The following is a 16702-nucleotide window of genomic DNA, read 5'->3' on the forward strand; positions in this document are numbered from 1 at the left end:
CGCATCATCTGAACAGATGCGGCAGAGACCAAGGAACTGGGAGAATTTTCTTCCATGTGTATCTTGTGGTAATTAGATGCAGTCAGTATATACAGATTGATATTTAATGCATGGTTTAAAAACTTCTCTGCATGCATCATGATTGAATTTCTGAGGAGACTAAAATCTGTGCTGATTGTCCAGTTGTGGTACTGAATGCTGAGACCATCACTTTTGTTTTATTTTATCATTTTTGGTTTGGAACTGAGTGTTAAAGTTGAGAATTGAACTTCAAAATTTGAGCAGCAGCTTGTTTTTGAAAAAGAACAAAAGGCTGATGTTTGCTGTTGGGAACTGGTCTCAAGATAATGCAGGTTACGTTCTATTGTAAGAACACCGTAGTGAACTGGCACTGAGATATCATTCTCAGGTAGCAGGTGGGTGAATGTTGAATTGATCAAGGAAGGCCAGTGTTGGACAGCCAACTACAGAATTTTGACAAAGAACGAGGGTAACCAAAGGGTGAACTGACTTTGTCTTCGTTTTTGGACAGGAGACAGAGTGCTGTTTTGGAAGCTGCAGGACTAGGTTGTTTGGTTTTACTGTCTTTAGTTATTCCTCAGTTACTGACATTGAGAAAATGTGTGTTGATCAGGAAGTTGTGACTTCTATAAAATCATGTTTTGGATAAGCAATCTGACCTATTGGGGTGATTCACAATAGTGATGGAAAATTGTACTTCGGAATTGGCAATGCAGGCAAGTGGCCAGCTTTTGCATGCAGATTGCCATATTGAGAAACAGACTTTAGAGGGGTAAGTGGTCAATCTGTTCAGATATTGGAGGTGATAGCAGGAAAGAAAAATTGGCATGCATGTTTTGATGTCGGCCAGAACTGACATTTCATTTCCTTTCAGATAAAAGTGCCCCATTCAGAGCAGTTGATGGTGCAGTGTTAGTATTCTTACCGGGTCTGGCTCATATTCAACAACTGTATGATCTTCTAACTACAGACAAAAGGTTCCAGGACAGAAAAAGGTACAATTTGTGATAAAACTATAGTGTTTATACTATTTGTGTTTATGAATAATACAAGCCAATTTCTACAAAGAATACCTTGTGAATTATTGCTTAGTTTTAGTTTTAGTTTCCAGAATCCTGCTGCCATATTTCAGGTTTGCTCCATGATCTCTTAAAGCCTCCAGCTATTGAACCCAAAGCCACTTGCTTAAGAGGAGTTAGTTTGGAACATGTATCCAAAACATCTAGGTAGCCTACTCATCTTCACCAGCTTCTGTGAAGGCTTCTGTTTTATTGACGCCTGAAATAGCAGGAGCGTGGATAGAAGTTTCAGCTGTTATTGTTGGAGAGTGGCACTATTATGAAGGTAATACAGGTTGTCTTTACAGTAAAGATTGTCTTGGGATCAAAAATGAATAATCCAGAAACCTGGAACAATCAGTTTGAAGATAATGGAAGATAAACATCCCCATGGCCAAGGGCATATGTATAAGACCTATGGAATTGTGCAGTCATAAACCTTTTTTTAAAAATATCAAACATGCTTTCCCTGTTCAATGTCTAAGATGACACAACTGATCTATATTGTTCCCAAGATGATGACAGAAGTGTTTTGGCTAAGAAAGTGATTTTTTGGTGTGTTGTGTCTGCACTGACTCTTCACATGAGTTTCATTACTTATTGCTAATTTCCCATTTTTTCCCCCCCATACACTTGTACATTATTTCTATCCAAATAACATCCTCTTGAATGCCTTAGTTGAGCTAATGCTCAATAGTTCCTTTCCTCTTTGACAGTTAGTTTGTACCAGGTGAAGTTCCAGTGCAACTGTTTTAAGAGTCAATGTCTTTATCCAGGCTTCAGTACAATAAGCTCTCAATGTTTTCTGAAAGGAAGATTCAGTATGTTATATGTCAGATACCAATACTGCAGACACATTTGAGCGTGTAATAGGCTAGGATTTGGTCTGTCCAGTAACCTTTGGCTGAACACTGAGTTTAAGGCTTCCCTTCTTCCCACAAACAGTCTGTGCTTTGAAGATGTTCTGAAACATTTGGTAATAACTCTTGTATGCATACCTTAGCACCTAAGGGACTTTAGCTTGAAAACCTTGGGTACTGTGTAGAGGTAAGGCTGCACCTTTGCCTAATAATGTGGCTAGAAGTGTATGGGCAGCATAAATTAAAGCCAGTTGTTCTGCTTAAATGTTTGTTTTATAATTTATAATGTATTTCATTGTGTTAAATAAACTAATTAATTTAATTAATCCTCGAGGAGTGATTTAGTTCTTAGACTGAGGTCATTATAATAACAATAACAGCATTATTTTCCATGAAAATAGCTTTTCCCAGTTTGATATCCAATGAAGAACTTGCATTTATGTTAAGCCTTTAGCATCTTCATACAGAGCCATTTATATCCAGGAGAACAGCCAAAATTTTCACATAATTACATGCAACAGAACTTAAAGCTGAATGAGCAGATCATCTTTCCTTTGGTGTGAAGAATGTTGGTCACGATGCTTGGACAATTCTCTGTTCTTCAAATAGTGCTATGAGAACTTTGTCCACCTAAACAGATCAGCAGGGCCTTGGGTTTAATATGTCAACGAAAGACCCTATGTAATACAATGAAATCTTAATACAGTACTGAAGTAATGCCTAAATTAGTTATCAAAGGATTGAGCATTCAACTTTCTGGCTTTTCTCAAAAATGTTCAAAAATATATTTTTTTGCAGGCTTGTTTCTGGATCAAACAATATCTTGAAAAAGAATTTGGGGCGTATATAAACTACAGATGAAATTGAAAGAATGTGCAGTAGCATGGATGCAGACTCCCATGACTACTGCCCTCAGTAGACTATGCAGTTGTCCCATCAAAATTATGGATCAAACATCCAACCAGGAATAATTGTAGGTCTGACAGAGAGGCATACAGTGATACAGCATTCTGATCATAATAAGTAGAAGCCAGCACAAAAACTTGATTGTCCATTAACTACCAGCTTTATTGTTGCAAATCTAAACTCCTATCTGGCTTCTCCATTTAAGTACTGATGTTGATCTCAGCACCACGTGGGTAAACTCAGCTGTTCATTGTGAGCTGGATGATTCTGCCTGCCTGCCTTCATCGAATATAAGTGACGTAAGTGTAGGAATTATGGGAAAATACCAGGCTATTGGGAACTAATTTCTGGAAACCTATGTGTAGCTGATGACCCATATTACCCATCAGTAAAGATTTTCACAAGCTTGCAGGATACCATTATTCTGTGGTTACATTCATTACTGAAATCACTAGGCAGAGCAGGAATAAAATGCACAAGGTTGTGGCTTTTAGACTCCTCTCCTGTGTATTATGTGTAGATATAAATAAACAAGCCACCATGGCCAAGGAAATGTACATTCATTGAGCTCTGAGCATTCATTTCTCGACTTCTTTGGCAACACTATTCCATTTCTGCACCCAATTTTTGACAAATTACTGGGTGTTCTTCCTCAACTTTATGTAACTTAATGCTTTATTCAGATTTTTAATTTGCTGGGGTCACCAGATTGAAAGTATGTTTATTGGTGGAGGAAGTGTGATGTACTTTTGGAAATTCAAGAATACATGTGACATTATATTACGGATGTAAATTATGTCTGTGAAATAAATAGATTACAGTATTACAAGAAAGTTCAACATTTCATACCCATCCCTCATTGTCCTTGAGCAATGTTCCCTCTAATTTTCTTCCTGGCTCTGTGGGCATCTCAGGCCATGAAAAAGTCACTTCTGACACCAAAGGTCATTGACGTGATTGGTGTGCTGATACCGTCATCATGTGTGAAACACCAGAACAGCCCAGTGAAAGTTGGTGTTGATTACCATCTTGAACAGCTGCAGTCCATGTGATTTGATACACCCACTCTGCTGTTAGGTCGGGAGTTAGAACTTCTGTCCAGTGACACTGAAGGAGCTGTAATACATATTTCCAAGTCAGGATAATGCATGATTGGTATTTTAGATAATTAGTTCCCACACACCTACTGACATTCTTCTAGGTAATAGGGGTTGCATGTTTTTCAAAATGTGGGTATTGCTAGCAGGGCCAGCATTTATTGGTCATTCATAATTGTCCTTGAGAAGGTGCATCATGTTTTATGAATATGTGATAAGCTACTTTCGACCACTATTGTCCATTTGGTTTGAGTGGTGCTTTGGCGTGAGAAGTCTTGGCATATTAATATGGTGCACCTGGTAGATGCCACATACTGAAGCCATGGTGCACCAGTAGTGGAGTGAATGAATGATTGAGTTGGATACTGAAGATGTTAGTTCAACATGTTACTTTGCTTATATAGTTTTGAAGCGGGTTGCAATCAGACAGGCGGAAAGTATTTGTCAGATTCCTGATTTGCACCTTGTAAGTGGAGAAAAAAGTTTGGTGGGAATTAGGAAGTAAATTGCTTTATATAGCATACCCAGCCTCTGGCTTGTATCTCTCAGCCAAGTGTTCATGTGGCTGGTACAATGAAGTATCTGCTTAGTGCTGATGTCCAGACTGTTGATGGTGGGTGAATTCAGTGGTGGCAATGTAATTGAATGGTAAGAAGAGATGGTTAGTGTCTGCATTGTTAATATTAGTCATTCCCTGGCACTTGTGTGGCTCAATTGGTAATCCCCACTGAGCAATTTGCTGTCCAGATTTTGTCTGATTTGATTTGAATTATTGTCATGTACTGAAATAGTGAAAAATATTGTTTTATATGTTATCCATGCAAGTCATACTTGACGTATATTCGAACAGAATGCAGAATATAGTGTTATAGCTACACAGAAGGTGCAGAGGAAGATAATCTATCAGAGGTTGCTTAATAAATCTGATAACACTGGGGAAGAAGCTGTTCTTGAATCAGTTGGTATGTGAGGGTGGAAGAGAGTACAACCGAGGTGGGAGGGGTCTTTGATTATGTTAGCTATTTTCTTGAAGCACAGGAATGTAGACCGAGTAAATGGAAGGCTGGCTTTAGTGGTTAACTGAACTGTATTCACAAATCTCTAATTTCTTGCAGTCTTGGGAAGAGCAGTTGCCATACCAAACTGTAATGCATCTGGAGAGAATGCTTTCTGTGGCACATGTATAAAAATTAGTCAGGGTCATTGCGGACATACCAAACTTTCTTCACCTTCTGTGGAAGTAGAGGTGTTGGTTTGGTTTTTTGACTCTAGCATTGATGTGGATGGACCAGGACCGATTGTTGGTGCTACTTACTCCTAGAACTTGAAGCTGTCGACCATCTTCACCTTTGATACAGACAGGGGTGCGTCCTCCACTCCTCTTCCTGAAGTCGATAACCAGCTCTTCATTTTGCTGACATTGAGTGAGAGATTGTTGTCTTTACATAATGTCACTAAGCTTTCTATCTCTTTCCTGTACTCTGGCCATTGTTTGAGATCTGATCCACAGTGGTTATGTCATCAGTAAACTTATAAATGGAGTTGCCACGGAATTTAGCCACAGTTGTGAGTGTATAAGGAGTAGCAGCCTTAGAGGCCACCAGTGTTGAGGATTATTGTGGAGGAGGTGCTGTTGTCTATCCTTACTGATTGCAGTCTGTGGGTCAGGAAGTCAAGGATCCAGTTGCAGAGGGGAAAGCAGAATCCTAGGTATCGGAGTTTGTGAGCATGACTGCTTTAGTGACCTTAAGAATTTGACAATCCAACAAAATAGCCTGATTTTCTTTTGAAATGACATTTCTATAAACTCTCCTTATTTTGCTGCATCTACAGGTTCAAAGTAATTGCTTTGCACTCCATTCTTTCATCTCAAGATCAAGCTGCAGCTTTCAAAGTCCCACCACAAGGGGTTAGAAAGGTAAGAATTGTTTTATCACATCCTTGACGCTCTATCACCTTTACAGAGCTCCAGTTTCTTCAGTTTTCATTGCTGAAGTCACAGAATCAAATAATAACAGCATAAGGGTATACCAGTGATTGGTAATCAGTATAAATACACGGTTTGTAGTCATAGAATACTTAGATGTATTTGGTCCATCTCAAAGCTCCTCAGCAAGTTTGTTCTCTTGTTTTTGCCATCATCAAAAGCAACATTCTTCCCCTCTCCAAAAAAATAGACAATTCATTTTGAAAGCTACAATTGTATCTTTCCACCACCACCCTCAGATTATAACTTGCTGCTTTTGTTCCCAGCCTCTGACCTGCTTTGTAGCCACCTTTTTTCATTAATGTAATTTACCCTTTGTGCCTTTTGCGTTCAGATTGTTCTGGCGACAAACATTGCGGAAACAGGCATCACAATACCTGATGTAGTTTTTGTCATTGATTCTGGAAAGACCAAGGAGAACAGGTTTGATCCTAACCAAGTATTTTATAAACATTCACTTTATGCTTACGATAGGTTATAACAGACTTTCAGACTTTATAATTCAATGCCAGTTGTGAAATATGTTTAAAAGTTATTTTACTGTCAGAATTTTTAATTTGTTATATTAAAAGGCTCAAGTATCTGTTTTGAAGTGCATAACATACTGAATAACATATTAAATTATCCACATAAAGAGTATTTTTTATACTTTGAAATAAATTTTAAAATAAATTTGTATAAATATACATGTAACTTAATGTTTGTAGGTATCATGAAAGTAGCCAAATGAGCTCACTGGTGGAGACCTTCATCAGCAAAGCCAATGCTCTTCAGAGGCAGGGTCGAGCTGGCCGTATCAGAGAAGGGTTCTGTTTTCGTTTGTATACCCAAGAAAGGTGAGTACTCAAAGTCTGTAACATTAATTATTTTTTCCCGAGTACAGTAAAGGGCTTTTGTATTGCAGTGTTAGTATCCCTACCTCTGGGCCAGGGATCTCCGGTTAGTGGGCAGCACGGTGGCACAGTGGTTAGCACTGCTGCCTCACAGTGCCTGAGACCCGGGTTCAATTCCCGCCTCAGGCGACTGACTGTGTGGAGTTTGCACGTTTTCCCCGTGTCTGCGTGGGCCCTCCTCCGGTTGCTCCAGTTTCCTCCCACAGTCCAAAGATGTGCAGGTCAGGTGAATTGGCCATGCTAAATTGCCCATAGTGTTAGGTAAGGGGTAAATGTAGGGGTATGGGTGGGTTGCGCTTCGGCGGGTCGGTGTGGACTTGTTGTGCCGAAGCGTACACAATGTAATGTAATCTAATCTAAAAGAAATCCTACCTGCTCCAGAGATGTGCAATAGCAGCTGGTTAGTTTGATTAGAAAATATCTCCAACTTTTGCAAAATAGCATATTTTGCATTGTATTGCTCCAGGGAAAATAGAGGCAAGTTGATAAGTGGAGCAGAGGAATGGATAATTTGTTGCAAAGGAAATCAGGCATTATATGACCAGGGGACAAGAGGAGGGTAAGAAGCTGGAATATAGTCAAAGATAGAATTAATTTGATTTTTAACCTTAATTTGGCAGTTGGGTGATCAGAACTTCAGAAGTGAAACTTTTTGCTTTGAGATAGGGATGGTCACACTTGACTATGCAAGATATATCATATTTGTACAATTCTTACATTACATATTGCAAGCTATTTCATCAAGTTTTGCAAGTTCCACTCTCTCAAACAGAATGCTAAATTCTACCGTGTTATGGTCACTGACCCAAGGGGATCTTTTACTGACATCATTTACTAAACCTGCCTCATGATACATCATGAGATCCAAAATAGCCAGATCCCTAGTTGGAACCTTAAAGTATTGCTATAGGAATCTGCCAATTTAATTGTCCCCATGTACATTAAAGTCATTAAAAAATTCATGTACCGCCATTATTGCATGTCTTCATTACTTGGAGTCATAGAGTCCGATAGCATGGACACAGCCTTTTGACCCAAACTGGTCCATGCCAACCAAAACAGGCAAAAGTGAGGACTGCAGATGCTGGAAACTAGAGTTTAGACCAGAGTGGTGCTGGAAAAGCACAGCAGGTCAGGCAGCATCCAAGGAGCAGGAAAATCAATGTTTCAGGCCCTTCATCAGGAACAGAGGCAGGAAGCCTTGAGGGTGGAGAAATACTTGGGGGGGGGGGGGGGGGGGGGTGGTGTGTGCTGGGGAGAAGGTAGCAAAGAGTCCAATAGCTGAATGGGGGTGGGGATGGAGGTGATCGGTTGGAGAGGAGGGTGGGGCGGATAGGTGGGAAGGGAGATTGGCAGGTAGGACTGTGCTGAGCTGAGGTAAGGTGGGGGGGGTGGGGGGGGGAAATGAGGAAACTGGTGAAATCCACATTGATGCCCTGGGGTTGAAGTGTTCCAAGGCAGAAGATGTGCCAACCAAAATGTCCATCCATGCTAATCTAATTTACGTGCACTTGGTCTATATCTTTCTAAACTTCTCCTATCCATGTATTTGTCCAAATGCCTTTCAAATGTTGTAAAATTACCCACCTCAACCACTTCTGCCGGCAGCTCATTCCACATGCATACCACCCTCTGTGTAAAAATAAAAAGAGTTGCCCCACATATTCCATTTTACTCTTTCCCCATTAACCTTAAACTGATGCCCTCTAGTCCTTGATTCCCCAACCTTGAGAAAAAGACTTGAGTGCATTCATCCTATCCAGGCCTCTTATGATCTTATGTAAGATCCCCCCTCAATCTCCTACGCTGTAAAGGAAAAAGTCCTAGTTTGTCCAGCCTCTCTATAACTCAGACCATTGAGTTCTGGCAATCCTTGTAAATTCCTTTTGCATTCTTTCCAGTTTAATAACATCCTTAATAACAAGGTGATCCTTTAATAACAAGGTGATCAAAACTGAACTCATTACTCCAAGTGCGGCCTCACTGATGTCCTGTACAATTGCATATGACTTCCCAACTTCTACGTAAAATGCCCTGACTGATGAAGGCCAGTGTGCCAGAAATCTTTTTCACTATCCTGTCTACCTGTGTCTCCACGTTCAAAGAACCATGCACCTGAACTCCAAGATCCCTGTGTTCCACTACACTCCTTAAGGTCCTACCATTCACCATGAAACTGCCTTGATTTGAATTTCCAAAATGCAAGACCTCCCATTTAGCTATGTTAAATTCCATTTGGCATTTCTCGGCTCACTTCTCCAGCTGATCAAGGGACCTGCTGGAATTTCTGGTAACCTTCCTCACTGTCCATGATACCTCCTATTTCAGTGCCATCTGCAAACTTACTAGTCATGTTTTATACATTCTCATCCAAATCATAGATATAGATAACAAACAAATGGGCCGAGCAGTGACTCTGAGGCACTCCATTAGTCAGAGGCCTCCAGTCTGACAGGCATCCTTCCACTGTTGCTGTCTGCTTCCTACCATCAAGCCAAATGTGTATTCAATTTGCCAGCTTCCCTTGGATTCCATGCGATCTTACTTCCAGAGCGGTCTACCATGTTTAACCTTATCAAAGGCCTTACTGCAATCCATAAAGACTGCATCTACTGCCCTGCCCTCATTAACCTTCCTGGTCACTTCGTCAGAGAACTATAACAAATTTGTGAGGCATGATTGCCCATGCACAAAGCCATGCTGACTATTCCTAATCAAACCCTGCCTTTCTAAAGGCTTGTACAGTGTTGCCTCGGAATCCGACTTTAATTCGTTCCAGGAGGCTGTTTGGATTGCGAAACTCTCTTCCCCATAAGAAATAATGGAAAGTGCATTAATCAGTTTCTGGACCCATGCATACCGCTCTCATGCTTAACGATAATTTCTTTCTTCAACTCAATTGAGGTTCTCACGGACTTCCTCTTACTTTTATTTGCTTCACTGCTCTTCTTGGGTGCCATGGTGAATGCACAAGGGTGATAATTTAAAAAACCCAGCACAAATCAAGGTGAAAACACGAGGTAAACTAGTGATGGACACACAAGAGATGCTTTCACGACTACTTCCCGGGACGAACTGGACAAACAATGTGCGGCCTGAACGGTACGTGGTGTTCAGATTCTGAAAATGTGTTCAGATTTTAGGGCAAAATTTTCTCGAAATAAATGTTCGAATTCCAATTTGTTCAAACAATAGGGCATTCGGATTCCAGGGTCGCCACCACATCTCAGAATCTTCTCAAGTAACATATCTACATCAGATATTGGGCTTACTGGTTTACAGTTCTCAGTCATTTCTTTGCTGCCTTTCTTTAATAAGGACAAAACATTGGCTACCCTCCAGTCTTCCGGGACCTCACAGGTGGCTTGCGATGATGCAAAAATATCAGCCAGGGCCACTGCAATTTCTTCTCTCGCCTCTTGCAGTGTTCTTGGATATATCTGGTCAGGATCATGAGATTTATGCATCTTCATATATTCTAATGCATCCAACACCACCCCCTCAATGTGATATTTCTTCTACCTCATTTATTCTGTGTCCGACCATGCCACTACTGTTAAGGCGCCTATGAACTAATACTTCCAGTGTTTTCTTGGCCTTTTTATTCTTTATCTCTACCCATATGAATTCTACATCTTCTTATTCAAGATCATTTGATTGATTATATCTCAGTATATGCGACAACAATAAATCAGTGACAAGTGTTGTTTTGCGTGCTATACAGGCAGATTGTACCATACATAGTGCATCAGGACAGCAGAATCAAGGGTTACAGCTGCAGAAAAGGTACATAGAGTGAGTTTAGAATTAAGAAGAGTCTATTTGTAGGGAAGAGTCTATTTATACATGAAACTTTTACATCTGCCCGATGGAAGAAGGTGGAGGAGAGAAGAACCAGGGTGGGAGGGGGCTTTGATTCTGTTAGTTGCTTAGTTCTGTTAGTGGGTAGTATAGATGGAATCATTGGATGCAAGGCTGGTTTGCATGATAGATTGGGTTGTGTTCACAACTCTGTGGTTTCTTGCAGTATTGGGAAGAGGAATAGTTATACCATGCTGTGATACATCCAGATAGAATGCTTTCTATGGTGCATCTGTTAAAAATTGGTAAGAGTCCTTGTGGACAAGCCATATTTACTTAACTTTCGAGGAAGAAGAGACATTGCTCTGCTGTCATGACCATCGTGTCGACCTGCATAGACCATGACCGATTGTTGGTGGTCATCACTCCCAGGAATTTGACGCTTCCGACCATCTCCACATCAGCACCTTTTAATGCAGACAGGGACGTGCCCTACATTCTGCTTCCGAAGTCAATGACCAGCTATTCATTTTGCTGACATTGATGGAGAGATTGTTGCCTTTACACCATACCGCTAAGTACTTAGTCTCTTTTCTGTATTCTGTCTCGTCATTGTTTGAGATCCAGCAATCAGTAATTGGGGCAGATTTGGCCACAGCTGTGAGTGTATAAAGAGTATAGTAGGGGACTGAGTACACGGCCTTGAGGGAACCAGCATTGGAGGTTGTGGTGGAGGAAATGTTGTTGCCTGTTCTTATTGCTTGTGGTCTGTAGAAGTTGAGGATCCAGTTACAGAAGGGGAGTCTCAGAGTTTAGAGATCAGTTTGTTTGGAATTATGGTGTTGAAGGCGGAACTGTAGTCAATAAATAGGAGCCTAACATAGATTCTTGATATTGTACCATACCGTAGCAACGATGCTGCATCACTACCTTTTTCCTTCCTGCCTATTGTTTTGAAAATTCACCTACTCCTGAATATTTAGTTCCCAGCTTTGATCTCCTTGCAACCATGTCTTTGAAGTCTCTATAAGATCATAGCTGTTAACCTTTATTTGCAAGCAGTGTTCCCCTGCTGTGTGGGCCTCTGAGACTGGTGTGCAGCAGTGACTTCTGGAACCAAAAGTCAATTTTGTGATCAGTGTGCTGTGCTGATCACTGTGCGTGGAACCTTGGAGTGGCTGCATCCATGCGTGGCTCTTGTGAAACTAAAATTGAATGTCACTGAGCAGGTATTTGTTTGATTGCACTATTGATAAAACCATCTATCACTTTAAAGATGGTTGAGAGTAGACCATTGGGACAGTCTTTTGTTGGGTTGGATTTGTCCTGCTTTTTGTTTAAGAGAGCACACCTGGGCAGTTTTCTTGTAGATGCCAGTATTGTAGTTGTACTGGAACAGCTTTGCTTGGAAAGCAGCAAATTCTGGAGCACAAGTTTGCAGTGACATGGTGGTTAGCACTACTGCCTCGCAGCACCAGGGACCTGGTTTTGATTCTACTCCTTGGGTGAATATGGAGTTCCCACATTCTCCTGTGTCTGCATGGGTTTCCTCCAGGTACTCTGGTTTCCTCCCACAGTCTAAAGATGTGCAGATTAGGCGGATTGATCATGCTAAATTGACCTTCGTGTCAAGGGATGAGTAGACTCTGTGGATTAGCCATGGGAAAGACAGGGTTACAGGGATAAGGTTGAGAGGTGGGTCTCAGTGGGGTACTCTTCAGAGGGATGGTGTAGGCTCAATTGGCCGAATGGCCTGCTTCCATAACCTGGGGGTTCGATGATTCTCTGAAGTCTTCAGGACTACCTTTGACTACCAGTGTGTTGTCAGAACCCATGGCCTTTGCAATATTCAGTGTCACTGTCGATAACTCCTCATATCATGTGGAATGAATTGAAACTGGCATCTGTGATGTTGGGGACTTCTAGAGGAGGGCAGTGGATCATTTGCTCAGCACTTCTTATTGAAGATTGTTGCGAATACTTCACACTTGAAGAAAGCCTCCATCATCCTGGTGTTAAATGGGGCAGCTGTTGAACAGATCAATCAGTTCAAAACTGGATGTCCATGTATGGACCACTGGGAGCAGCAGAGTTGTCCTTGACCTTAATCTGTCATCTCACGGGTCAGCATATCCCTACTCTACCATAATCATCAGGCTAGGACATCAACCTGACTTTAATGAAGCGTTCAGTAGGGCGTGCCCGGAGCAGCCACAAATATACCTTAAAATGAGGTGCCACCCTAGTGAAACTGCAACTTAGAATCAAGTGGTTGCTAGACAGCAGAAGCAGCATGCAACAGACAGGGCCAAATGAGCCCACATCCAGTTGACCATATCTAAGCTTTGCTTTCATCCAGTCTTGAATGGTGCTTGACAAATAAATAACAGGGGGAAGAGGCTCCACAAACTCTCCCAACAGAGCCCAACACTTCAGTGCGAATGTCAAGGCTAAAGTGTTTGCATCAATCTCCAACCTGATGTTTGGGGGATCGATCTTGACCTCCTCCAGATGTCCCAAGCATCTCAGATGCCAGTCTTCAATCTAATTCAATTCACCCTTGGTGATCTCAAGAAATGGCTGACCATCCAAGGCAGAGTACCCCACTTGATTGGCCCTCCACAGTAGCAGAAAGGTGTACCGTCTATAGATGCACTGCAGGAACTCTCCATGGTTCCTTAGATAGCGCCTTCTAAAACCATAACCAATACCATCTAGAAGGACAAGGATAGCAGATATCCAGGAATATCACCAAGTTCCTCTCAAAGCAGCACGCCATCTTGACTTGGAAAAATTTCATTATTCCTTCTGTGTTGCTGAGTCAAAATCTTGAAACTCTCTCTCTAATGGCATTGTGGATCTAGCCACAGCAAATAGCCTGTGGCAGTTCAAGAAGGTGACCCACTAACACCTTTAGGGTAACTTGGGACGGGAAGGCCATCAAAGCTTACATCCCAAGAATTACATTTTAAAAATGGGATTACTAACCACAAGAAAAGAGCAAAGGTGACTCCTACAAGTACTGTCATGGACAAATACACCTGCCAAAGCTTGTTTTATGAGGACGATGTCAAATGCATTTCCCTCTGTTTGGTTCCCACATTGCCTGCTGCATTCTCTGTCAAGCAGTTATTTCCTTCAGGGTTTGGTTTGGTCAGTTCAGTCAATGCCAGGCTACTTGGTGGACAATGCAGTCACTCATCAAGAGCCTTTGCCACCCTTCAATTGATGTTTAAAATGGAGAACTAATTCATTAGCAGATTGCAGACATTACAGTGTTAGGGCAGGACTATTGGGTGAGGGACACAGTTACTGCTGCAGATCTTGGGCTGAGATGCAACAGTGGAAAAGCTGGAAATCACAGTTGAAGCTGTTGTTCCAAAATGGTGCCAGTCAGGTCAGGTACTGTAATGTGCTGCTATGAACAAAATTATTAAAGATTTACAACCTAAGTAACTTAAAGGAGAACAATGCTGAACAGAGAAAGTACAGAGTAGATTTTAGAGATTTTTCCATGAAAGAAGAATACAAACAGAAAATACTGAGCAACACTACCAACATCTGTGAAAAGATTAAACAGTTACCATTTCAGGTTGGATTAGAGCTGGATTTATTCATTCAGCAGTAATTTTTAATTTATTGATGTTAATTAAACTGTTTGCTTGGAAAGAAAATGTTTTGCCTTTATTGGCACTCTGGTTGAAATAACCTTACTTTGATAGTCATGTGTTGAAAATATTTTCAATTATAAGAATTAACCTCCATTTCATTTATGCACATCTATCTATTAATTAAGTTGATTTAATTGTGTGTTGGGTTTATTTTAAAGAAATTATGCTGTGTTTTGTTTCTTCAGGTATGATAGTTTCATAGATTATTCTGTCCCAGAAATCCTGCGAGTTCCACTGGAAGAACTTTGTCTTCATATCATGGTAACATGTTCTTATACTCAAATACTTAATGACTGACATATTGGCTGTACAGCAAAACATGTTGTCACTTAGTCTGTTATATATTTAAATGTAAAGAATGACATTTAAACTTCATTTTATTTCAAACAGTTGTGTAAAGCTAGTGTATTATTCATCTACCATATGTGCGTTTGTTTTCTGTCAAACATTATTGATGTAAATTAAAATATGTGTATGTTTAAATCGTCTTTAAAAATGCCAAGCTTAAAGGAGCAATGGTTGCTGGGGTGACATGTCAGGATGACAGCAAGTATATCGATCTTTCCTGAACTTACTGATTTGAGGCAGCGTAAGATGTTGGGCAGCTAGTTAAGTCAGTTGCTTTATAATGCATACAATAATGGTTTTAGCTGCAGGTTTTAGTTAGCTGGTCGGCTGGTTTGCAGTGAAGAGTGATGATAACAGCGCATTTTAAATACCTGTGTTGGCTGAAGTAACCATGATGGCCCCACCTTCTCAACCTTGCTCCTTTCCTGCGGAATGATGACCCATCAAAATCAGAATGGTCTGATCTAGAAAAGAGTTTTCCGTTGTGATCGCATTTAATATCATGTTGCTATTTATGTCCTGCTAGATGTTTGAAGTCAAGTGTTTGGGAAGTGCTGTAGAAAAAGCTGAGGCATGTTTCTGCAATGCATCTTGTAAATTGTAATCACTGCAGCTATGGTAGATCTGGAATTGAAGGAGTGAATTCTTCATGTGTTTGGGTATTTATCAAACAGATGATTTTATCTTTGGGTGATATCAAACTTTTTTTTTAATTAGTTCAAGACATGTGAGCTTTGCTGGTAAGGCCAGCATTTGCTTCCCATCCCTAACTGCTCTTGAAAAGTGATGATGAGCAACTTTTTGAACAACTCAAGTTCATCTGATGTCGGCACAAGTATAGTACTGTTATAAAAGGATTTCTAGGATATTGACCCAGAATTAGTGAAGAAGCTGTGCTGTAGTTACAAGTCTCCTTATTCAACTAAGGACCTAAATACATTCGAAGTGAAAGAGAAAGGTTTACTGTATTAGATATCTCAAATGAGTGGGTCACCAACTGCATTCCTGCCAATTTCTCCAGTTGCTGATCAGACCTCCAAGGTTCATGCATTGCAGTGAATGAAAAACTGGAAGAGAATGCATCGGCACAAATTGGCGGGTGGAAGCCTTTTAAGCGGCTGTGCAGTTTAACATTGTTTGATGGTGAGGATTATCTAGACAGGTGGAATTCGTTTCTGCTTGAGTTTAGAAGAGAGATGTGATTTGATTGATGCTTACAAGATCCTGAATGGTCGTGAGAAGATAGATGCAGAAAAGATATTTCCTGTTATGAGTGACTCCAGACTAGGACACATGGTTTTAAAATTAGTAGTTACATTTTCAGACAGACATGAGAAGATAATCTTTATTTTAGAAGGGCTCAGAAGACATTGGAAGCAGGTTCATTTAATATTTTTAAGAGAGGTGGGTAGATGTTTTTCCATAAGAGAATCAAAGTTTATCAAAGCAAGTGAGGTGTGGAATTTCATCGAATCCCTACATTGCAGGAAGCTGCTATTTGGCCCATTTGAGTCTGCACAAATCCTCCAAAAACTTTCCTACCAACCTGCACATTTTTGGACTGTGGGTGGAAATTGGAGCACCTGACAGAAATGCATTCAGACACAGGGAGAATATGTAAACTACAGTCACCCAAGAGTGATATTTAACCTGGCGCCTTGGCAGTGCTAACACTGTGCCACTATGTCGCCCAAATTTGAAATACAAACTGATCAGTCATGACCCTCTTGAATGGTGCAGCATGCTTAAGAGGCTAAATGGCCTAGTTCTGCTCCTACTTCATACCTTTGAAAGTCCGAGTAGGGAGCAGACTGCTGGTATACCCATACATCTGCTACACTTGACCTTCTAGGTGATGACATCCGGAGCTTTGAAAGATGCTTTTGAAGGATCTTTGGTGAACCTTTTATAAAAGAGCATAAGAAATGGGAGTGGGGATATACCAATCAGCCCCTCAACCATTCCCTACAATTCGACAAGACCACTGGCCTCAACTGGTCTCTGGTCTTTTGTGCTGGCTCAACATAGCAGTCAATTCTCCAATAATTCAAAATTACCTA

General features: G+C 40.8%; 1 protein-coding gene across 1 annotated transcript in view; it reads left to right on the plus strand.

Annotated features, from left to right (window-relative positions):
- dhx29 (DEAH (Asp-Glu-Ala-His) box polypeptide 29) overlaps nucleotides 1-16702 on the plus strand; it is a 140450-nt gene that overhangs the window by 81492 nt on the left and 42256 nt on the right. Inside the window, exons 16-20 of the mRNA XM_072571611.1 lie at nucleotides 896-1016; nucleotides 5776-5860; nucleotides 6264-6352; nucleotides 6637-6765; nucleotides 14480-14555. Of these exons, the coding sequence (XP_072427712.1) occupies nucleotides 896-1016; nucleotides 5776-5860; nucleotides 6264-6352; nucleotides 6637-6765; nucleotides 14480-14555 (500 nt within the window). The remainder of the gene's footprint in view (nucleotides 1-895; nucleotides 1017-5775; nucleotides 5861-6263; nucleotides 6353-6636; nucleotides 6766-14479; nucleotides 14556-16702) is intronic.

This window comes from Chiloscyllium punctatum, chromosome 1 (assembly GCF_047496795.1).
Source record: "Chiloscyllium punctatum isolate Juve2018m chromosome 1, sChiPun1.3, whole genome shotgun sequence".
Lineage (NCBI taxonomy): Eukaryota > Metazoa > Chordata > Chondrichthyes > Orectolobiformes > Hemiscylliidae > Chiloscyllium > Chiloscyllium punctatum.